Below are 23,198 nucleotides of genomic sequence, written 5' to 3' on the forward strand. Positions count from 1 at the left end.
CCAAGACCCTCTGGCCCTTGGAGCCAGTGTGGTGTAGTGGTTAAGAGCAGTAGACTCGTAATCTGAGGAACCGGGTTCGCGTCTCCGCTCCTCCACATGCAGCTGCTGGGTGACTTTGGGCTAGTCACACTTCTCTGAAGTCTCTCAGCCTCACTAACCTCACAGAGTGTTTGTTGTGGAGGAAGAAGGGAAAGGAGAACATTAGCCGCTTTGAGGCTCCTTAAAAAGGTAAAGGGACCCCTGACCATTAGGTCCAGTCGTGGCCGACTCTGGGGTTGCGGCGCTCATCTCGCTGTAATGGCCAAGGGAGCCGGTGTACAGCTTCCGTGTCATGTGGCCAGCATGACTAAGCCGCTTCTGGCGAACCAGAGCAGCGCACAGAAATGCCGTTTACCTTCCTGCTGGAGCGGTACCTATTTATCTACTTGCACTTTGATGTGCTTTCAAACTGCTAGGTTGGCAGGAGCAGGGACTGAGCAACGGGAGCTCACACCGTCACGGGGATTCGAACCGCCGACCTTCTGATCGGCAAGTCCTAGGCTCTGTGGCTTAACCCACAGCGCCACCCGCGTTTGGTATCAAATCCAAACTCTTCTCTTCTTGGAACGGTCCCCAGGCTGCACCCTTCACAACTCTGCCTTGCACCCTCCTTGGCCGTTTTTGCCAGGCTGATAAATGGTAAATACATTGAACAAAATAATTCAATAGTTTGCTCACACTTCCACCTGCCTGCCCGCCTCCCCAATGGACACTCCAACCTACCTGGATCCAGCGGTCACCTCGATTTTCTGCTTCTGGACAGATGATCAATCTGCAGCCAGCTTTCTTGGACAGCTTGCTGATCTCCACCACGAAATCTGCGTTGCCTTTTATACTGCATGTCAAAAGGCGGGAAAATGGGCATCGATGAACAGCAGAGCAGGAGAAGGAAAGGAAGGCTTCAAAAGAAGATTAGCTACAATGGCTATGCTCCGACTCCACTGTCTGAGACTTCTGAATTTCAGTTGCTGGAAATCCCAGGTGGGGAGCGTCACTGAAATTCTATTGATCCAGAATAGTTCCCAATGTATAGTTAGAGTAAAAACTTAAACACGTTGCAGGATTCCAAAAAATAGACCAGAGGCAATTTCATTTCATCCAGCAGAGCTTTACTGCTACTGAAGGCAAATGAGTATAATGGTCACAAATCCAATACATTCAGGACTGGCACCGTCCATAAGACATCCAGTTGCAGCAGGCTTGCAGTAACTAATAATAAGTCTAAAACTTAACACTAAACATACCACAGTCGTACGTCGGAAGTCAAATGGAATCCGTTCCGGAAGTCCGTTTGACTTCCAAAACATTCGGAAACCAAGGCACGGCTTCCGATTGGCTGCAGGAAGCTCTTGCAGCCCATCAGAAGCCGTGGAAGCCATGTTGGACATTTGGGTTCCAAAGAACGTTCACATATCGGAACACTCACTTCCAAGTTTGCGTTGTTTGGGAGCCAAAACGTTTGACTTGCAAGGTTTTTGGGGATCCAAGGTATGACTATATATACAAAACACCGTACCAGAAGGAAAAGAGATAGAAAGAGAAAGTGAAACCCAGGCTTCTTCTGGCCCTACTTTATAGTCAACATGACCTTGACAGAAGAGGTAAGAGTGTTGGGATTTTATGCAACTGATACTGCTGGTATGATTAGCATAAATCACATGAGATGTCTGAGAAGAGTGTAGGAATGGAAGACTGTCTTATCTCTTCTGTCTGAGCGTGTTTTTGTACAGTGGTACCTCAGGTTACATACGCTTCAGGTTACACACGCTGCAGGTTACACACTCCTCTAACCCCGAAATAGGGCTTCAGGTTAAGAACTTTGCTTCAGGATGAGAACAGAAATTGTGCTCCGGCGGCACGGCAGCAGCAGGAGGCCCCATTAGCTAAAGTGGTGCTTCAGGTTAAGAACAGTTTCAGGTTAAGAACGGACCTCTGGAACGAATTAAGTACTTAACCCGAGATACCACTGTACTGTACTTTCACTTTTGCAGTATGCAACAGTTGTTCTGCCAGAACTTAGAGAACACAGATGTGATTATGGATTGTCTGTATAGAATGCAAATAAAATGTAGTTTACATCTACAGATTTTTCTTCTTGTTGTTGTAAGATGCCAGAAGACTTGTGTGCACTTTTCATATGAGAAGTGTTGAAGAAGGCACTCTGGAGATGAAGGGACATGCCATTCCAGAGATGTGCCTACCGGGAGACGCTCAGAGGTTCTGGGGGGGAGGTCGCCGTCTCCCCAAGAGCATTTGCCAACAAAGAAAACCAGCTTAAGCCAGCTTTACTTGGCATTTCTGAAGGTATAACCCAGGGGTAGGCAACCTAAGGCCTGGGCTGGATGCGGCCCAAACGCCTTCTAAATCCGGCCCCGGGCGGTCCGGGAATCAGCGTGTTTTTACATGAGGAGAATATGTTATTTTATTTAAAATGCATCTCTGGGTTATTTATGGGGCATAGGAATTCGTTCATATTTCCCCCCCCAAAAAAAATATAGTCCGGCCCACCACATGGTCTGAGGGATGGTGGACCGGCCCATGGCTGAAAAAAGTTGCTATAAAACCAAACATCAGGAACGTTCTGCTTGCTTCTTTCACACAGAAGCTTCCAGAACCCTCTTGAATTAAGTAGAATAGGAAAGATTTCTACACATCAGATCAATACTTTTTGCACTAAGAAGTGTAAACTGACAGGGAGAGCTGCAGGGCTTCTCTGATGTTGTCAGGCTAGTGATGCATCAATGAAGCCTACCTGAGCTCTGGCATTTTCTGCTCTTGGACCTCCAGACCCGAGTTCCAGTCTTCCCTCTAATCCTGATTGGTTTTGACCACTGACATGGCTCTCAGTCCCTGCCTCACCTCAGACCACCATCAGTGTTCCATCCCTGACGTGGCACACCTGATCCACAAGTCCTATGCTTGTGCATCTGTGCACTGGGCCACAGTGATGCGCACTTATTTGCTGAAGCTCTCACCTGCAGACGTAAACCGTTATCGGCTGCAAGGTATTGGGGGTCATGATCCACGGAGCGACGCGGAAGACAACAGTGTCGTTAAAAATTGGGGCCTCGGGAAGTGCCTGTAGTGGAGGAGAGCAGAGGCCAGCTGAGAAAGAGGTTGGAAAGAGAGACTCAAACCAGAACTATTCAGGCACATGACAGTCTCAGCTCCAGGAACCAGCATGCCTAATGGTCGGGGGGGAAAGGAGAGCTCCAATCCGGCAGCATCCCGAGGAACAGGGATGTCACAGATTTCCCATCCCAACAGTATAAATAGGCAGAGTTGTGATGGAGGCAGGGAGGGGCAGCAAAGGCAAGTGATGGTCCAGCTTAGCGAAATCTAGAGGACCAAAACTCCTCCGATAATGAACAGAAGCTATTGCGTCTTATCCTGTACCCAAGAGCAGGCGTGGGGAATATTTCTTCCAGCAGGTCAGTCCCAATACCCCACTGTATGGGATCCCACAATCAATAAATTAAATTAAATTAAAATAATGGGCCTTCTGGTGGTTCCCTCACTGCGAGAAGTGAAGCTACAGGGAACCAGGCAGAGGGCCTTCTCGGTAGTGGCGCCTGCCTGTGGAATGCTCTCCCATCAGATGTCAAGGAAATAAAAAAACTATCCGACTTTTAAAAGAAATCTGAAGGCAGCCCTTAGGGAAGTTTTTAATCTTTGATGTTTTATCAATTTGTTTGTTTGTTTGTTTGTTTGTTTATAATATTCTGTTGGGAGCCGCCCAGAGTGCCTGGGGAAACCCAGCCAGATGGGTGGGGCATAAATAAATCATCATCATCATCACACCCCATGGAATTTTCTGCCATGAGACGTGGTGAGGGTTGCCAGCTTGGGTTAAATTCCAAGAAGGACAATTGGGAGGATAAAATGCTAGGCCTGAGTGCTTACTAGGACAGCATGCTTCATATCTTGAATTTAGCTGCAGAAATATAACATGAGCCCAAGCCCAAATGGGCTGAGATAAGGTCTTGGGCAAGCAGGCAGCAGTTGCATTCTGCTGTGGCAGCCAAGACACTGGCCCCTGCATTTTGCCAGCTCATGTAGAGCCCCAAGCTGTGTTTTGGTGAAAAAAACGAGTAACCCTGGACTTAAAAACAAACAAACCCTACAGTCCCGGTTTTCTCCTAAGACAAGAAAAGGAGGCTACGGTGAGGAAGAAAAGACAAAATAATAGGCTGTTTTATTCTCCAGAGAAATTCAAGGAGGAGATAAGACTGTCAACAGATACTAGTCACAATAGCAATGTTCCACCTGTATCAATGGAGGCAGCAATGCTTCTGAATCGCAGCTGCTGGGAATCCCAAGTGGGGACACCACCATTCAGGTCCTGCTTGCAGGATTCCCACTGGGGATCTGGTTGGTCACTGTGAGGCTAGAAGGCTGGATTGGATGCCTCCCCCACCCCCGGCCTGATTCAGCTGCAGGCCTCTTTTAATGCCCTTAATTATCCAACACCCCAGTAACCTTTCTGACACATTTCCTTTTTTGGCTGCCCATACCTTGGCGGTGGCCTCTAGCAGAGTGGCGTGGAATGTCACGAGTCCAGAGAAGCCAACGTCAGGAAAGGCCAGCCCTTCTACATAGAAATGGTGCTCCTCTTCATCGCACGGAGGTTCCACCACATAGGAGGATTTCCCATGACCCAGGACGTGCTTGTGCTGACTGAGTTTCTTTCTTTTCCCTGTAAATCAAACCCGTCATTTCTCATACAAAATCATGTGCCTGTCCCTCATTCATTCATTCATTTGTTTGCTTGCTTGCTTGATTCTGGAAGCAAACTCTTCATCGCTGTCAAATAAACTGGTTTTGATTAACTACACCCCTGGAACTCACTGCCACATGGCTGGGTTAGATCAGTCGGTAGAGCACAAGACTCTTAATCTGAAGGTCGTGGGTTCGAGCCGCACATTGGGCAAAACTTTCCTGCATTGCAGGGGGTTGGAGTAGATGACCCTCGTGGTCCTTTCCAATTCTATGATGATGATGATGATGATGATGATGATGATGATGGATTAATTAAAGATTTTCTTGTGTAACAAAAAAGTATATATAGTATCTCTACTTTCATGCCAAGAAAGTTCACACATCAGCAAAGAAAATTAGGATTTAGAGTAGGGGATGGGGATCATCATATATATATATATAAATTACATTTCAAAATATTCATTTAAACAACCTTAAATCAATGATTTCCCTTCTTCTCATTCCGTGGTTCATTTTGCATACCATAAAAGGTAAAGGGACCCCTGACCATTAGGTCCAGTTGTGGCCGACTCTGGGGTTGCGGTGCTCATTTCGCTTTATTGGCCAAGGGAGCCAGCGTACAGCTTCCGGGTCATGTGGCCAGCATGACTAAGCCGCTTCTGGTGAACCAGAGCAGCTCACGGAAACGCCGTTCACCTTCCCGCTGGAGCAGTACCTATTTATCTACTTGCACTTTAACGTGCTTTCGAACTGCTAGGTTGGCAGGAGCAGGGACCCAGCAATGGGAGCTTACCCCGTCGCGGGGATTCAAACCGCCGACCTTCTGATCGGCAAGTCCTAGGCTCTGTGGTTTAACCCACAGCACCACCCGCATCCCTTTTGCATACCATACATCCCTGCACATTTTATATGAACCAAACCATTCAGTAATCCATTGTTGCATCCATCAAAACTTATTTACACTGTTGAATTTATCTTGGGGAACACATCTGTGGCTCTCCAGATGTTGCTGGACTCCAGCTGCCATCTGGCCCGGCATGGCTAGTGGTCAGAGAAAATGACAGCTCTGATGAAACAGCCTCTGGGGAAGTCACAGGTTCACTATCTCTACATTAAAAGAAGCCAGAACTGTGAAGGAGGCAGCTAGGGACAGTGAAGGCAAGTGATGGTCTAGTTCGGAGATGTGAAACTTGCAACCTTCCCAGATGTTGCTGGACTCCAACTCCCATTGGACATTTAGGCACCTGAGATGAACCACTGCTGCTGGAGAACCGCACAACACTTACCCTGAGCATGGAAGACTCCCACTTTGTCGGCGTCCGATGCTGAGACGTGGAGGACCAGCTGGTGATCCTCAAAAATGTCCTCAGGCCCACGTGTTGTCAGGATCATCAGCGACATATCCCTGCGGTCTGGAGAGAAAAGCAGGGAAACTGACTGTAGCTCAGTAGCAAAGCTCTGAGCTGAATGGAGTTTAAATCAACCACCTTTATTCAGAGCTGGGGTAGCTCAGCCAGTAAAGCAGGAGACTTTCAGTTTCAGGGTTGTGGGTTCAACTCCATGTTGGGCAAAAGAGTCCAGCAAAAAAGACCCTTTCCAACTCTACAAATTCTAAGAACAATGAGGACAAGATTCTTATTTTAATTTAGGGGAAGGATCAGTGTTCGAAACTCCCATTGTTCTAGGTGCATTTTTGTGACGGAATTTCATTAGCGCAAGCAGTTTCTTAGCTCTGGGGGCAGTAAGATTTCAGATTGAATCTGCAGAGTGGAAGGAAAGGAGGACCTTTTTCTGCCTCCCCACTTCTAGCCACTCTCTGAAGACTGGAGAAGAGACCCTCTTAAGAATATTAGGGGGGGTGGGCAAGGGAAGGACTAGACCATGTGAAAAATGAACATAAGATTTTAGCTGCAGTTCATTCATCTTTCTATTGTTATTTAAGAAAGCACGCCTAGACAGTCCACTGTTGCGCCCATAACCTAGGTTTAAGGTCCCGTTTAGCTCCTAGCTTTCATCTCTCAGTTTCTAACACATGATTGATGAGTGCAAAATCTCCCAGGTTCAGTCCCTGGCATCTGTAGGTAGAGCTGGGAAGAGACGATTCAAAAAAGCCCTTCCTTCAGAATGATGAGGACTAGAATCTTGCTTTTTAAGGGAAGGGCCCCAACTCAGTGGCAGAGTGCCTGCCTTGCTGCAGAAGGTCCCAGGTTCAATTCCTGGCATCCTCAGGTAGGCTGAAGCATCCCCCCTGCCCTGAGCAGCTGCTGCCATTCAGAGTTAGCAATACTGAGTGAGACCCCATGAGTCTGACTCAGTGTAAGGTATAATAATAATAATATTATTATAATTTATTATTTATACCCCACCCATCTGGCTGGGTTTCCCCAGCCATTCTGGTCAGCTTCCAACAGAATATTAAAATACTATAATCTATTAAACATTAAAAGCTTCCCTAAACAGGGCTGCCTTCAGATGTCTTCTGAAAGTCTGGTAGTGGTTTTCCTCTTTTACATCCAGTGGGAGGGCGTTCTACAGGGCGGGTGCCACTACTGAGAAGGCCCTCTGCCTGTAACTTCCCTGTAACATGGCTTCTCGCAGTGAGGGAACCGCCAGAAGGCCCGCGGCACTGGACCTCAGTGTCCGGGCAGAACAATGGGGGTGGAGACACTCCTTCAGGTATACTGGACCGAAGCCGTTTAGGTAGCCTTGGATCCGTCAGTTACTGACCCACAAACGATTGCAGCTTCTTGTCCTCGTTGTCCATATTATCTTGAGGTTCGTCCCTGTCGCAATTGACCAAGAGGATGGCTCCTTTGCCTTCGGGTCCCCACGTCCAGTTTTTCTGCAGGGGCAGAAAACATCAACCACGAGGCTTAGCCCCACCACAAATATGTGGGACCCAACAGTGGCGTCGCAACGGAGGTGTGGTGTGTGTGTGTGTGTGGTGCCCCCCAGATGCCAGGTCTGGGGGGGGTGACAAGAAGGCACCCCACAGGGGCTCACCCCGCTGCGGCGGTGCAAGCAGCCATCGCGCCACCACAGTTGCATGTGGAGGATCCTCCGTTCACGGCTTCAGCCGCGAGCAGAGGATCCCTGCACTGGCGGCAAACCACTATGTACAGCGCATGTGTGGTGTTGCTACATACGGCACATGTGTTGTACGTAACAATGCCACACATGCGCCCTACGTAGCAGTGCCCTGTCCCGGGTGTCACAACATCTTCGTTCGCCCCTGGGACCCAATACAGTGGTACCTCGGGATACGAACGGGATCCGTTCCGGAGCACCGTTCGCATCCTGAAGTAAACGTAACACGCGTGTGTGCATCTGCGTGGGACACATTTTGCCGCTTCCGCGCATGCGCATGATGTCGTTTTGAGTTTCTGCGCATGTGCGAGTGGGAGAATCCGGAAGTAACGTGCTCCGTTACTTCCGGATCGCCACGGAGCACAACCCGAAAATACTTAACTTGAAGCTACTTTAACCTGAGGTATGACTGTACTTGTATCGCTCAACTACAGAAGGAACAGGTTGGTTTTAAGGTAGGGTTGTAAGGGGACCTAAGGCCCAGGGTCAAAATGCACCCCACCACGGGATTTGTCTCCAGTACAAAGCCACACCCCCCTCTCCACAGGCTCCACCCCCTCCTTTCTGAAACGTTCTTGGGCTTGTTGCCTTGAAGGGCCCTTCAGGTGGAAAAGCAGCCTTTGCTTTTTGGATATAAATAAACACACGCAATATACCCGGACTCCCCTATCTCTCCTTCCTGACCTTATTCTTGGCTCTCCTCTGCACGGTTCCTGAACGGTTCGTGTCAGCATCCAGGGAGATTTCTGCAGCATAGTGGGAAAAAAGACAAGGAGAGGAAACAGAAGAAAATTGGCATGTGGGATACCCAAACAGCCTGGCAAGATGGCTTGCTGATGCCAGGATGTCTGTGTTACCAAATACTGGAACATAGCCATCAATAGCCCTCTCCTCCATGAATCTGTCAAATCTTTTAAAGTCATCTAGGCTGGTGTTCGTCACTGCCTCATGTGGGAGTGAGTTCCATAGTTTAACTTCATGGAGCTGATGAAGCGAACTGTTGTCCATGAAAGTTTTCTATCATAATGAAGTTGTTTGTCTTTAAAGTGCTAGTCCTCTGGAAGTAGGTCTTGGTGGTATTAACTATGATTAATAGTGAATAGCTATACCATGAACGGTGCTTGAATTAACTGCATGAGCCTGGAACTCATTGTCCAGTTCACCCATATCAGCCCTGACCATCAACAAAAGCCAAGGAAAAATAGACAATATGCTTGTGTTGTTTTTCCCTATGCACCCAGATTTCTCTCTCTCTCTCTCTCTCTCTCTCTCTCTCTCTCTCTCTCTCTCTCTCTCTCACACACACACACACAAATTCTATTTTCTATACAGTTCCTGTCTTACCCACACAGGTGAGGTGGAGCAGAGCTTTTGCCATTGGTGTCCTCCCATTGTCCTTGTAGTATGAAATTCTGACCTGCCAAGATATTTCAGCAAATGGAGTATTTATTATTATTTTGCATTTAGTATTAATAATTAATATCCTACCCATCTGGCTGGGCGGCTCCCAACAGAATATTAAAAACATGATAAAACACCAAACATTAAAAACGTCCTTATACAGGGCTGCCTTCAGATGTCTTCTAAAAGTCAGATAGTTTTTTTTTAATTTCCTTGACATCTGATGTGAGGGCGTTCCACAGGGTGGGTGCCACCACCAAGAAGGCCCTCTGCCTGATTCCCTGTAACCTCACTTCTCGCAGTGAGGGAACCACCAGAAGGCCCTCGGCACTGGACCTGTGTCCCAGCTGAACGATGGAGGTGGAGACGCTCCTTCAGGTACACTGAAGGACAACAAGAGATGTGATTTGAGATGCACTTGATCACCTCTTCCTCACCTTTTCTCAAAGTTAAAAAGTCCTGAACGTAGCAACCTTTTCTTACAGGGAAGCTGCTCCAATGATAGCTATAGTAATTCTAGCACACCTTTTTCCAAATCAGGTCTAGCTCTTTCCTTTCCCCCTCTGCTCCATCAAAGCCTTCGGAGTTTCTCACCTTGTCCTCGTTGACTTCAGCGCTTGGCTGGTCCATCGTGACCACCACCTCGACTTTATAATCAAGGGGCCATTTGGGCACACAAGAGGGGATCTTCAAAACCTCCCCATTGTGGATAATATAGAGGTTCACCCCAGATGTTCCCCAGACATCAAAGGCTGTAGCACCACTTGGGGCTGCCCTGAAAGAGAGAGAGAGAGAGGATAATTCACATCACCCATTCCATTTTCCATTTAAATTTTGCTCCTAAAAAGAGATCTCCATCCTTCCCTCCATTTTATCCCAACAACCCTAGGAGGTAGACCAGGCCAAAAGGTAATAAAGTTGCTCATCTATACACTCCTACTTAAAAGTGAAAAAGTGTCCCTTTAAAAAAAATATCCAAATGACTTTTATTCACACAGATGTAAGTAGTGAATGAAGTGGATTCGCTTGTGAGAAATCAGTCTTTTAGTGCGGCAGTAAACTAATCTTTGGAATTCCAGCTTTAGCTGAGATTCCTGCATTGCCTAGATGACTCTCAGGGTCTCTTCCAACTCTACTATCCTAAGGGATAGTCCATTATCGGTCAGAGATAAAAGGATGGAGGCAGGAAGCAATGCAAGCAAGGCAGATATTTATTTTTCTGTTGCAACAGAGTTTCCCACCTCCTTGCAAGGAGGTGAGAGACCAAGAACAAAGATGTGCAAGAACCTTTAAAGACTTTTGAAATTGCCCAGTCCCTTAACGAAAGACCACCTAAAAAGCATCATTCAAACCATCAAAGAAAGAGGTGGTCTATAACAGACATTTGAGAGTGTGGCTTCTCTCCTGTCTGCCAGGATACCTGATAAGGTTTCACTGATTGCATTACCTGGGCAGTCTGGCCATTCTTTTGAGATGGCAAATACCTGAGTTCTTGAATCCAGGTCATAGGCCAACCCGGTTCATGCACAAAATATGCCCTTAAGACAAGATTTGGAGGATTTGTAAGTGAAAGAACAATTGGGAAAGGTTTCTCCAAGATATTTCCTTCTGCAGAAGAAACATTTAGAGCAGTGTTTCCCCAACTTGGATCTCCAGCAGATTTTGGACTACAGTTCCCATCCTCCTTGACCACTGGTCTTGCTAGCTAGGCATGATGGGAATTGTAGTCCAAAAACAGCTGGAGACCCCAGTTTGGGAAACAATGGTTTAGAGCAGGCATCCCCCAATCTTCAGCCCTCCAGATGTTTTAGACTACAATTCCCATCATCCCTGACCACTGGTCCTGTTAGCTAGGGACCATGGGAGTTGTAGGCCAAAACATCTGGAGGGCCACAGGTTAGGGGTGCCTGGTTTAGAGTCTTTAGGAGAGTCAAGATGGCTTCAGGATTGCTCACCTGTACTTGTGTGTTTACCTGTGCACTTACGAACATTTGTTTCATTTTTGAGACCTTAGGATTCTTATTACACTCCTTAGATTAGGCAAGAATCTGGCTCCAGTTTTTGTGGTTTCAGGGCTCGGGCCCTTCCCTAGGGCTGAGTGGGTGTTTGTGCCAGCTTCCTCTTGGATCCTGTCCCGCAAAGGCCAAACCCTCTGAGATGTCGTCATCATCAGGCCCTGAGCCAGCAGGCCAGAAGTTGCCAAACCGGGAGAAATTAAGCTCTCTTTTTTGCTCTCGTCTCCCCTCACCAAGCAACCAACCAGCGTCCTGACAAAAGGAAGGTTAGAACAAAAGACTTGTGGCTTGTAGAAGCACAGTGGACTGGCAAGGTGTGTTGTTTGTGTAGGGTTTGGTTGCAAGATAGGGAAGGGTCAGGCGTCAAACATCAACACATCCTGACCCTCCGAGAGTACTACGAGAGCATCTCTGCCTTACATCAAGAGGCAGGGAGTTCCAGAGTGTAAATATATCAATTATTTACAAATGCAGAACGAGCAATAAGTAGCACCTGCAATGCTGCTAGTTTTGCAAATCAAAGCAGACAAATGGGCTTGTATGGGGTAAGGCAAGTACGCGAATCTGACCTGAGCCAAAAAGACAATGGATCATGCTCCGACAGCTGCAGAGTCACGGTGCAGCTTGTGAGTAAAGGGTCTCCTCGTGAGCAAGCAGTCCTTGAGGCTCCTTTGCTCCTAGCAGCTGGGGTGGGTTAGGAGGCCAGAATCATAGAACTGGTAGGGAACCCCAAGAGTCATCTAGTCCAACCCGCCCCGCCCCCCCAACACACACACACAAAATGCAGGAACCACAGAGCAATCAAGGTCTCCCTTCTGAGCTTCCTAATGGCAGAAAACAGGCCAGCTCTTTCGCTCCTGAGCCCACCCTTTGCAATACTGACCCTGGGCTGGTGCTGATCCAGCCTCTGGATCTCATATAGGACCTGGACCCTCGATTCTCCCTGCTTGACCGTCATTTCTTTGGAGGCTGCTGCCCCCTGCAACACTGCCTTTTCCTGGGAGGCTCCTGTAACCTGGATCGGAACCCTAGCCACCTGATAATCATAGAATCATAGAATCATAGAGTTGGAAGAGACCACAAGGGCCATCGAGTCCAACCCCCTGCCAAGCAGGAAAGCGTGGCTGCGGGTCATTGCCTGCTGATCCCTGCACATTCAGATCCTCTTAAGAGGCCCAGCTGGCAAGTCTCAACACATTCCCCATGCCGGGCTCTGATCGCTGGCACATCCAATCTCTGCCACTCATTATCCTGCAACCAGCTCACGCCCAGACTGATTAGCTCAGCTCCAGCCGGATGCCGCTCTCTGTGTAGGCTTTGCTGGGCCTGTAGTCGGAGCAGCAAAGCTTCTGAATGCCAGTTGCTGGAAACCACAGGAGGGGAGAGTAGCTCTCCGGCTCCTATCCTTGTCTGGTTTCCTTGCCTGTTTGGCACCAGGAGAACAGGAGGCTGGACTAGGTGGGCCCCAGTGGCCTGATCCTGTTCTTACGTTCTACCCAGCCTGGATTCCTGCTCCGTCCTGACTTCTCTGGCTGGGACAACGCCACATATTTACAGGAATGGTTTCTTCAGGTTAGGACGGGACTGGGAAACCTATGGCCCTCAAGAGGTTGTGCAATTGGGAGCTGAATAATAATAATAATAATAATAATAATAATAATAATAATAATAATAATATGGTAATAATAATAATTTATTATTTATACCCTGCCCATCTGGCTGGGTTTCCCCAGCCACTCTGGGCAGCTCCCAACAGAATATTAAAAACATCAAACATTAAAACTTCCCTAAACAGATGTCTTCTAAAAGTCAGATAGTTGTTTATTTCCTTGACATCTCATGGGAGAGCCCTCTGCCTGGTTCCCTGTAACTTTGCTTCTCGCAGTGAGGGAACCGCCAGAAGGCCCTCGGAGCTGGACCTTAGTGTCCAGCTGAATGATGGGGGTGGAGACGCTCCTTCAGGTCTAATGGGCCGAGGCCGTTTAGGGCTTTAAAGGCCAGCACCAACACTTTGAATTGTGCTCGGAAACGTACTGGGAGCCAATGTAGGTCTTTCAGAACCGGGGTTATGTGGTCTCGGCAGCCACTCCCAATCACCATTCAAGCTGCCGCTTTCTGGATTAGTTGTAGTTTCTGGGTCATCTTCAAAGGTAGCAACAGGGCTACAGCTTTCCCAGCCCTGAACTAAACCATCACTTGCATTTACCGCCCCTACTTATCATCGTCCTAATCATGGAGAACCTGCGGCCTTCCTGTGATTGCTGGACTCCAAATCCCATCAGCATCTCTGGCGAAGCATCTCTGACTGATGGGAACTGGAGCACAACAACATCCGGAGGGCCAAAGGCTCCCTGTTCGTGAACTGGGTCATCAGTTGCCTTTACTGCCCCTCACAGCTACCTTCCATTACAACTAATTCTGCCTTCCTCTAAAGCAGGGATGGTGAATCTGCAGCCCTCTGAATGTTGCTGAACTATAACTCTCCTGGTAATCCATGATCATTGGCCATGCTGGCTTCCAGGACTGATGGGAGGCAGAGTCTGGTTTGAAGTACTTATGAGGTCGTCTTACTCCATATATGCCCACTGAGCCACTTCCATGGGTGGAACTGGCATTGTAAAGCTGCCACATCCTACTCATGCTGCATTTGTAAGAATTCAACTGTTTACTGCTGCAGCATCTGCACTTCGGAACTCCCTGCCCGTTGATACCAGTCAGGTGCCTTCAGTATAAATTTTTTTGTCATTTTGTTTAGAGAATCCTGCCCAGATGCTTAGAAAGCCAGTGAGAGTTTTAATCTGTTCTTTTAATCCATTGCTATTTTAACATTTTGAAAGTTTTTTGGTAATTTTTCATATGGATCATTTTATTGCTTTTTTTTCAAAGCCACTTTGTGGGATGCTTGGGATTATTGTACACAATCAAGTAATAGATGCATTTATAGGTAACCAGGTAAAGGTAAAGGGACCCCTGACCATTAGGTCCAGTCGTGGCCGACTCTGGGGTTGCGGCACTCATCTCGCTTTATTGGCTGAGGGAGGCGGTGTACAGCTTCCGGGTCATGTGGCCAGCATGACTAAGCCGCTTCTGGCATACCAGAGCAGCGCACGGAAACGCCGTTTACCTTCCCGCCGGAGAGGTACCTATTTATCTACTTGCACTTTGACGTCCTTTCAAACCGCTAGGTTAGCAGGAGCAGGGACCGAGCAACCGGAGCTCACCCCGTTGCGGGGATTCGAACCGCCGACCTTCTGATCGGAAGTCCTAGGCTCTGTGGTTTAACCCACAGCGCCACCCGCGTCCCATAGGTAACCAGGCAGACGGCTTTTTCAGTAGTGACGCTCACCCTGTGGAACACCCTCCCATCAGATGTCAAGGAAATAAACAACTATCTGACTTTTAGAAGACCTCTGAAGGCAGCCCTGTTTAGGGAAGGTTTTTTTTTAATTGTATTTTTAATAATTTGTTGTAAGCCAGGCAGAGTGGCTGGGGAAACCCAGCCAGATGGACGGGGTATAAATAATAAATTATATTATTATTTATTGAAATTGCCATCATCAAATGGGGCAGAGGATGGGGGGGTGCCTGAGCGCCCCACTTGTGTGGGTCAGAAAGGCTGTTTGTGAGCTGCCCTTTGTGTGCCCAACTTCCGGGAGGAAGATTCAACCAGTTAGGCCCAGCGCAGCCCAACCTCTGGCCTTGTGGCAGGCGGTGGCTGTTGAGTCAGCGGTTTTTTGTTCATGTGCCATGGGTGGCCAGGTCCCTGGGGATTGCTCAGCTTGTGTTGCTGTTGGGCTGATTGGGAAGTCAGACTCCTCCAGATGAGGCTAGATATCTTACAGAGGTGCCCAAGGGCAACCAAAGTTCAGCTGCAGCAGAGGGCGTGCCTCCGCCATTCCACAAAGGATTAACTCATTCTCACATAGACTTGACAGGAAAGGCAAGGGTGGCTGAAAGTTTTCAGCCAGAGGGCCATGTCACCCTGTTTTGACCAGTGTGTGTGTGTGTGTGTGTGTGTGTGTGTGTTTAATTGAGGAAGAGTTTTCAGAACATCTAATGATCACCCACCTATTTGGGTATAACTGTAAACTGTTTATTGTTATTAATGGTTTCTATTGATTTGTTGATTTGTTTGTTGCTTGTATAGGATATTCTGTTTGATGTTTGGCGTGTGTGTGTACATATATATACACATTTTTATTAAATTTTTCTGTTTTACGATTTTGAATACTCATTTAAGCATCCTTAAAATATCCATGACTTCCTTCTCTTTCCATGGTTCATTTTGCATATCATAAATCCCTGCATATTTTACATAAACTAAACCATTCGGTATTCCATTATTGCATCCATCAAAACTTATCTTCACTGTTGAATTTCTCTTAATGCTGCCAATATTTCCAAGTGTACACAATTTTTCCATATATATTCAATAAACATTTTCCAACATTCTTATAACCTAGGCCCTTCTTGTTATCTTAATTCAGGCATGTCCAAAGTCTGTTTCGGGGGCGTAATCTGGCCCGCTGGTCGGTTTAATCCAGTCCCTGGGGGAAAACAACAACTTTGGTCGGCCCTCACGGCCCTTTACTTCATCAAATCTGGCCCTCTTTGAAAAACGTTTGGACATTTATTCTATATGTTAAGTCTGCAAGCTGCGCATATTCCGTCAGCTTAAGTTGCCATTCTTTAGTTGGGACCTCACTCATTTTCCATTTTGGGGCTAACAAAACAGGGGGGCCGCAGTAGTGACATACATAATAACCTTTTTTCATACCTGGGAATATCTGTCTGAATTGTTGTATTTTTATATATACTGTAAGCATATATAAAAGTAGCTGGGGAAACCCAACTGGATGGGTAGAATAGAAATTAAAATATTTATTATTATATTAAGCCAGGCTCACCCCCAAAACAACAACAGATCAGCCATACAGTAATGGTGCTTGCTGGGAACCAGTCTCTGCCACTCAGCATAACCTACTTTGCAGGTTTGTTGTGGGGCTTAAATGAGATGGGAGACCTGGGCACATCACCTTGAACCCCTTGAGGAAAAGAGTAGTATAAACGCAATCAATAAGCAAGTTGGGTCCTTTACTTTCAATAGGTCTGTTCTGAGTCAAACAGAATTGACTACTGCCCAATGACAGCCAGGGGGATTGAGCAACAGCAAAAGCACCCATCGATGCATCACTAACATTAAAAAGCATTCATTTACGACCATTATACAGCTGCCCAAATCAGCCAATTGTTCAGATAATGCCAACTTCACATCTTAAATTCACAGCAAACTAGGGAATTGGGGCGGGGTTCAAGCACTCCCAGTGGGGGCAGCAAAATCATAGAATCATAGGACCGTAAAATAAAATCATAGGACCGTGGGGGCAGCAGAATCATAGGGCCGTACAGTTGGAAGAGATATTAAGGGTCACTGAGTCCAAGCCACTGCTGCTATTCAGGAGCCACAACAGAAGCATCTCTGACAGGTGAACATCCAGCCTCTGTTTAAAAACCTGTCACCTTCCAAAGGAGTCCGCTTCACTGTCAAACAGCTCTCCTCATCAGAAAGTTTTTTTTAAATGGGAAAATGGCAGGGGGCAGGCAATTTAAGGCCCACCCCACCCCACCCCACCCCCTTGGGTCCATCTGGACTGTCAGCCCCCCCCCCCCCAAAAATGAGATGGGTCATGCTGGATGAATCTTGTTTCTTCTTTTGATAGAATAACAAGCTTGGTGGATCAGGGGAATGTTGTGGACATAGCGCATCTTGATTTCAGTACAGCTTTTTACAAAGTCCCCCATTATATTCTTGCAGAGAAGCTGGTATGATGTGGGCTGGATGAGTTAACTGTTAGGTGGATTTGTAGCTGGTTGACTGACGGACCCCCAAAAGTGCTCACTAATGATTGCTTGTCATCCTAGGAAAAAGTGACAAGTGCTCTGTTCAGGGTTCTGTTCTGGGCCCGTTGTTGTTCAACCTCTTTATAATCAACTTAGATGAAGGAATTGAGGGGATGCTAATCATATTTGCAGATGACACCAAACTGGGAGGGGTAGCTAAAGCTGCAAAAGACAAAATCAAGATGACCGTAACAGATTGGAGAACTGGACCCAAACTAACAAAACGAGTTTCAATAGGGACAAATGTAAGTTTCTGCACTTAGGCAGAAAGAACTAGCTGCACAAATATAAGATGGAGATACCTGTCTTGCCAGTAGTACATATGAAACACATCTGGGGTCTTAGTAGACCACAAGCTTAACGTGAGTCAACAGGGGAAGCAGCAGTGGGGGTGGGAATGTGATTACTGTACAGGCTGTATCAAGAGAAGTAATATTACCACACTATTCTGCCTTGGTCAAAACAAAATAAAAAAATTCCTTCCAGTAGCACCTTAGAGACCAGCTAAGCTTGTTATTGGTATGAGCTTTCGTGTGCATGCACACTTCTTCAGATACACTGAAACAGAAGTCACCAGACCCTTATATATATAGTGAGAGGGTGGGGAGGGGTATTACTCAGAAGGGTGGTGGGAATGGGTGATTGGCTGATAGGTGTGGTAAACCTGTTGACGACTGTTAATGACTGCAATTGGTCTTACAGGAAAAAGCAAGGGGTGAGATAGCTATATCATGTATAATGAGATAAGAATCCAATGTCTCTATTTTTTTATTTTGTTTTGACTATGGCAGACCAACATGGCTACCTACCTGTAACTATTCTGCCTTGGTTAGACAACAGCTGGAATACTGTGTCCAGATCCTCCCAAGGGGATCAAGGGTCTGGAAACCAAGCCTTATGAGGAATGGTTGAAGGAGCTGGAAAAGAGGAGACTGAGAGGCGATACGATAGCCATCTTCAAATATCTGAAGTGCTGTCACACAGAAGATGGAGCAAGCTTGTTTTCTCCTGCTCTGGAGAGCCATGTGGTGTAGTGGATCGAGTGTCGGGCCAGGACCTGGGAGACCAGGGTTCAGTGGTGTAGCGTGGGGGGTGCAGGGGGGGCTGGCCGCACCGGGCGCAACATCTGGGGTTAGGGCAAATCCATGGGTTAGGGGGCGCAAATCCATGGGTTAGGGGGCGCAAATCCACGGGTTAGGGGGCGCAAATTACTTGCCTTGCCCCAGGTGCTGACAACCCACGCTACGCCACTGCCAGGGTTCAAATCCCCACTCAGTGAGGAAGCTCACTGGGTGGCCGTGGGGGCCAGTCACTCACTCTAAGCCTAACCTACCTTACAAGGCTGTTGTGAGGATTAATGGAAAGGTGGAATAGAAATTAACTAATGGATTCAAGTTATGGGAAAGGAGGGTCCGCCTAAACATCAGGATGAGCTTTCTGACAGTAAGAGCCATTCGACAGTGGGACGGGCTCTCTCAGAAGGTGGTGGCTCTCTCAGAAGGACAGTGGAGGTATTCAAGCAGAGATCAGGTGGCCATTTGTCATGGATGCTTTAGCTGAGACTTCAGCCTTGCAGGGGATTGGATTAAATGACCTTTAGGATCTCTTCCAACTCCACAATTCTATGATTCTATCATTTCCTCCGGAAGCACGCCGGGGAGCAATCTGGGAACGAGCTAGCTGGGTGGCTTTAGCTCAACAGAGCAAAACAAATGGCTCATTGCAGGCATCACCCATTGCCAATTAAACTTTCAGATTAGGTTGTGAGTTCATTGCCATCACTGGCTTTGTTTGTTAAAGGGCACAGAGCGAGCAAAACAAGGGAAGGAGTCCTGTTCCCCAGCTGGACAGAGAATATGGCACAGGAAATTCATGGAGGAGGAGCCTATCGACGGCTACAAGCTAGGATGAAGCAGAATATTGGAAGAATCAGGTTGGATAAAAGGAAGAATTTTTTTCATGCGGTGCAGAGTTAAACTACGGGAACTCCCTCCCACAGGACACGGGGATGGTCACCAACTTGGAAGGCTTTAAAAGAGGATTGGACAAATTCATGGTGACTATTTTGGATAAGAATACCAGCCACGATGGCCCCAGGAGGGGAGAGAGCTCTTGTGCTCGGATCCTGCTGTGGTCTTACCATTGGGGCATCTGCCCTGCCACTGTGAGAACAGGAAGCTGGACTAGACGGGACACAGAGTCTTCTTATGTTCATAAGAAAAGACTTTGGGAATGATGGTTGCCTCCACACCACTGGGCATTGAGATTTACCCCACCTTTTGTAAACTCAGGTTTCCACCACAGTATTTAATATTTGTCAGTAATTTTTTGTGGGAGGGGGGATTCTCAAGCACAGAAATTTGTGGATTGAAGCACTCTGTTGCCCTTCAGTCGGCAGAACTGGCAATGTTATAGCTGCAACGTAACACCTTTTCCACACTTGTTCTTTTGGTGTGGCAGAATCTACACTTTGGAACTCCCTGCCAATTGATATCAGGCAGGCGACTTCACCCCCCCCTCTTTCGGCACCTGCTAAAACATTTTCCTTCGGACAAGCCTCCCCAGATACTTAGATATGTTGATGTGAGTTTTGATTTGTTTTTAGTCGATGGTTATTTTGACTTTTCAAAAGCCTTAAGTTATGGTTGTTTATTTTTCTTGGTGATAATTTTGTTGCTTTATCTTTTTTGTAAACCGCTTTGAGGTTTTTCCCACAATCAAAGCAGTGTATAAATTTTATAAAATAAACAGTGTAACAAATCCACTTTTTAAAAGGAGACTTTTTGCAGTTAAAGTGAGGCAAAAAGGCTCTGAAATGTGTGTGTTGGACAAACCATTGACGAGAAGGCATCTAAGCCCAACAGAAGCAAATCAGGTGGAATCCTTACCAATTGGGGAAAAAAATTATCAATAAAGATTGTCTGTAGTCTAAATTCTATGTTTTTTGCGCTTATAAGGATCAATTACACTCCTCACTATCCCCAGATCCCCCATCAACATTTTCGATTCTCTGCTGGTGGGATCAATTACAGGTCTATACAACACCTGATAGGGTGCAGACAGAAAGAAAATGTGTTGTGATATATTTAAACAAATGGTTTTCTTTTTATAACCTGACCGAACACAAAAACTCAAAACTAGAACTCACTCTTGGAGAACATACCGCGAGAGCTCACTCCTTTAAAACAAATCTTGCCTCTGAAATTGTGCAAAGAAGAAACTATGGTCTGGTGACAGACAATAGGACCCAACTTATTTCTGTGACTAAGTTGTTTAAAATTGTTTTTTAATTGTGTAACCTGCCCAGGGAACTGTAGCTTACCCTTCACAGAGGTGCAATTCCCAGAACCCTTCACAAACTACAGTTCCCAGGATTCACTGGGGGAAATAGCAAGCTTTAAACACACACTGTGCTCCCCCCCAAATACATTTTGGACTCTCCCCAGCTTCAATCTGAGTCTGCTCCAGACACACATATTATGTTAACCCTTTGGGGCCCATGATCTGGACCAGGACTCAGCCCTGCAAACCCACTCCCACAACTGGCACTGAAAGTCACAGCCCATATAATAATTTCTTAATAATTTCATTATTTTTAATATTTTTAATGTCTAATGTTTTACAGTTTTTTAATGTGTTCTAAGCCACCCAGGGTGGCTGGGGAAACCCAGCCAGATGGGCGGGGTATAAATAATAATAAAAAATTATTATTTTATTTTTTATTTTATTAATTATTATTATTATTATTATTATTATTATTATTATTATTATTATTTGTACCCCACCCATCTGATTGGGTCGTTCTAGCCACTCTGGGCAGCTTCCAGCATATACAGAAACCCAATCGAACATTAAAAACTTCCCTGTTTTTAGGGAAATATAGCAGGCTGACTCGGAGATGATTTGGGTTGATGCCTGCTATGTTTGCTAAATACTTCCCGCATCGTGCACCGTTCAGCAAGATTTTACGCCTTCCCTTCGGCCCTCTGTGCATGCTCCAGAGGCCGGAGAATCCCCACCACTGAGCAAACGAATAAGGGCAACTGCCTTCCTTACCCGCAGACATCAAGGGACATCTCTGTGCCCAGCACACAGACGGTGCTGGTGGGCTCCTCGGTGGACAGCCGGACCCATCTTTGCTCTGACATGTCGAGGGTGGTCCCTGCGCCTCCTTTGCGCCTGGTGCGTCTCTCCTCTCCCTCCTGGGCAGCAGAGTCTGCGCCTGGTCTGTTTGCAGCCCCGATGCAGATGATGCGATTAAGAAGCCACGGGCCAGCGGGCGCCACCCCCGGGGCCTTGCATCGTGCCAGGCGATAGGCTGCCCGGGGTTGTAATCCCACCTCCTGGCTCTCTGCAGCTGGGTTGGGCGCTCCGGCGGCAAGGGCTGCCAGTCTGGTGTGCGCGCACTCAGGTGAGGCGCACAGGTGAGAGCTGCCTTTGGTCTAGCAGTTAGCCGGAGGCAGAGAGGAGCAAGGCGCGTGGGTGGACTTATTTATCCTTCCAGCTGGGTAAAGTGGATGGACTGCTCCCTCCCTCCCTCTCTGGAGCCAAATTGTCTTGCTCCGTAAGGATTTCCTCACCCCCCCCCCACCCCATCGCCTTCCTTATCTCCAGCTGGAAAACTAATTGCTTTATGGTTCCTACTAAGCAGGCAGCCTGTAGCTCCTGCTCAGGTGTGCCAACTTGAATAAAATATTGGCTGGAGGGCTGGTAAGCCCTGAGCCACATAATGGATCGCATAATGGAGTGTGTGCACACTATTTGAATGGCAATGCACATCGACTAGTGGGTGGGCCTCAAAATATTTTTGGGGGTGGGGATGAAGACCCCTTGAGTTGGCTGCAATATTCAGTCACTGAAAGGAGGTGATTTTCCTTTTTCCTTTTTGTATATAATTTTTGTTACGTTTTCTGTTTTACAATTTAAGATACAAATTTTACATCCTTAAGTTTTCAATGACTTCCCTTCTTCTCTTTCCGTGGTTCATTTTACATATTATAAAGGTAAAGGTAAAGGGACCCCTGACCGTTAGGTCCAGTCGTGGCCGACTCTGGGGTTGCGGCGCTCATCTCGCTGTAATGGCCGAGGGAGCCGGCGTACAGCTTCTGGGTCATGTGGCCAGCATGACTAAGCTGCTTCTGGCAAACCAGAGCAGCGCATGGAAACACCGTTTACCTCACCGCTGGAACGGTACCTATTTATCTACTTGCACTTTGACGTGCTTTCAAACTGCTAGGTTGGCAGGAGCTGGGACCAAGCAACCGGAGCTCACCCCATCGTGGGGATTCGAACCGTGACCTTCTGATTGGCAAGTCCTAGGCTCTGTGGTTTAACCCACAGCACCACCTGCATCCCCAATTTACATATTATAAATCCCTGCATATTTTGCAAAACCTGTACCAATCCGTATTCCATTATTGCATCCATCAAAACTTATTTACGCTGTTGAATTTATCTTAATACCGCCAGTGTTTTCAGCTGTACACAATTACTTCCCATATATTCAATTAACGTTTTCCAATCTTCTCTAAACGTATGTTCTTCTTATTCTCTTATTCTATATGTTAAGTCTGCAAGTTGTGCATATCCTGTCAACTTAAGTTGCCATTCTTCTTTAGTTGGGACCTCGCCCCTTTTCCATTCTGGCTAACAAAACATGGGCTGCAGTAGCAGCATACATAAATAACCTGATTTTTCTGCTGGCACCTCTACCCAGGATCTCTCTGTGCAAAGGAAGCAGCCTTGCGTAGAGTCCATCTAGCTCAGTAGTGTCGACACTGACTGGCAGAAGCTGCCTGGGGTTTCCAACAGGACTTCCCTTAAAAATAAAGCAAGCTTCTGGCCATACTAGTTCTCCATAAAGGCTTGGTTTCAGCAGGAAGATGAGCAGCTGCCTTATAAAGGGTCCTCGGTCCATCTAGCTCAGTGCCGTCTACACTGGCTGGCAGCAGCTGTCCGGGGTTTCAAGCAGGGGTCTCTCCATGCTTGGAGATGCTGCTGCTTCTCTTTCTTGTGCCAAAGCTCAGTTCTGGGATT

At 47.0% G+C, this 23,198-nt stretch overlaps 1 protein-coding gene across 1 annotated transcript in view; it reads right to left on the reverse strand.

Moving 5' to 3' along the window:
* Positions 1-21,631, reverse strand: part of LOC310769388 (protein-arginine deiminase type-3-like) — a 33,045-nt gene extending 11,414 nt beyond the window's left edge. The window contains exons 1-9 of the mRNA XM_083628690.1: positions 21,219-21,631; positions 9,841-10,021; positions 9,190-9,262; positions 8,530-8,591; positions 7,486-7,600; positions 6,045-6,170; positions 4,554-4,735; positions 3,015-3,118; positions 763-874 (exon numbers count right to left, since the gene is read on the reverse strand). Coding sequence (XP_083484816.1) covers positions 763-874; positions 3,015-3,118; positions 4,554-4,735; positions 6,045-6,170; positions 7,486-7,600; positions 8,530-8,591; positions 9,190-9,262; positions 9,841-10,021; positions 21,219-21,310 — 1,047 coding nt within the window. The 5' untranslated portion in view covers positions 21,311-21,631. The remainder of the gene's footprint in view (positions 1-762; positions 875-3,014; positions 3,119-4,553; positions 4,736-6,044; positions 6,171-7,485; positions 7,601-8,529; positions 8,592-9,189; positions 9,263-9,840; positions 10,022-21,218) is intronic.
* Positions 21,632-23,198: the final 1,567 nt, after the last annotated feature.

Source organism: Podarcis filfolensis (assembly GCF_964270895.1).
Source record: "Podarcis filfolensis genome assembly, chromosome: 8".
Classification (NCBI taxonomy): domain Eukaryota; kingdom Metazoa; phylum Chordata; class Lepidosauria; order Squamata; family Lacertidae; genus Podarcis; species Podarcis filfolensis.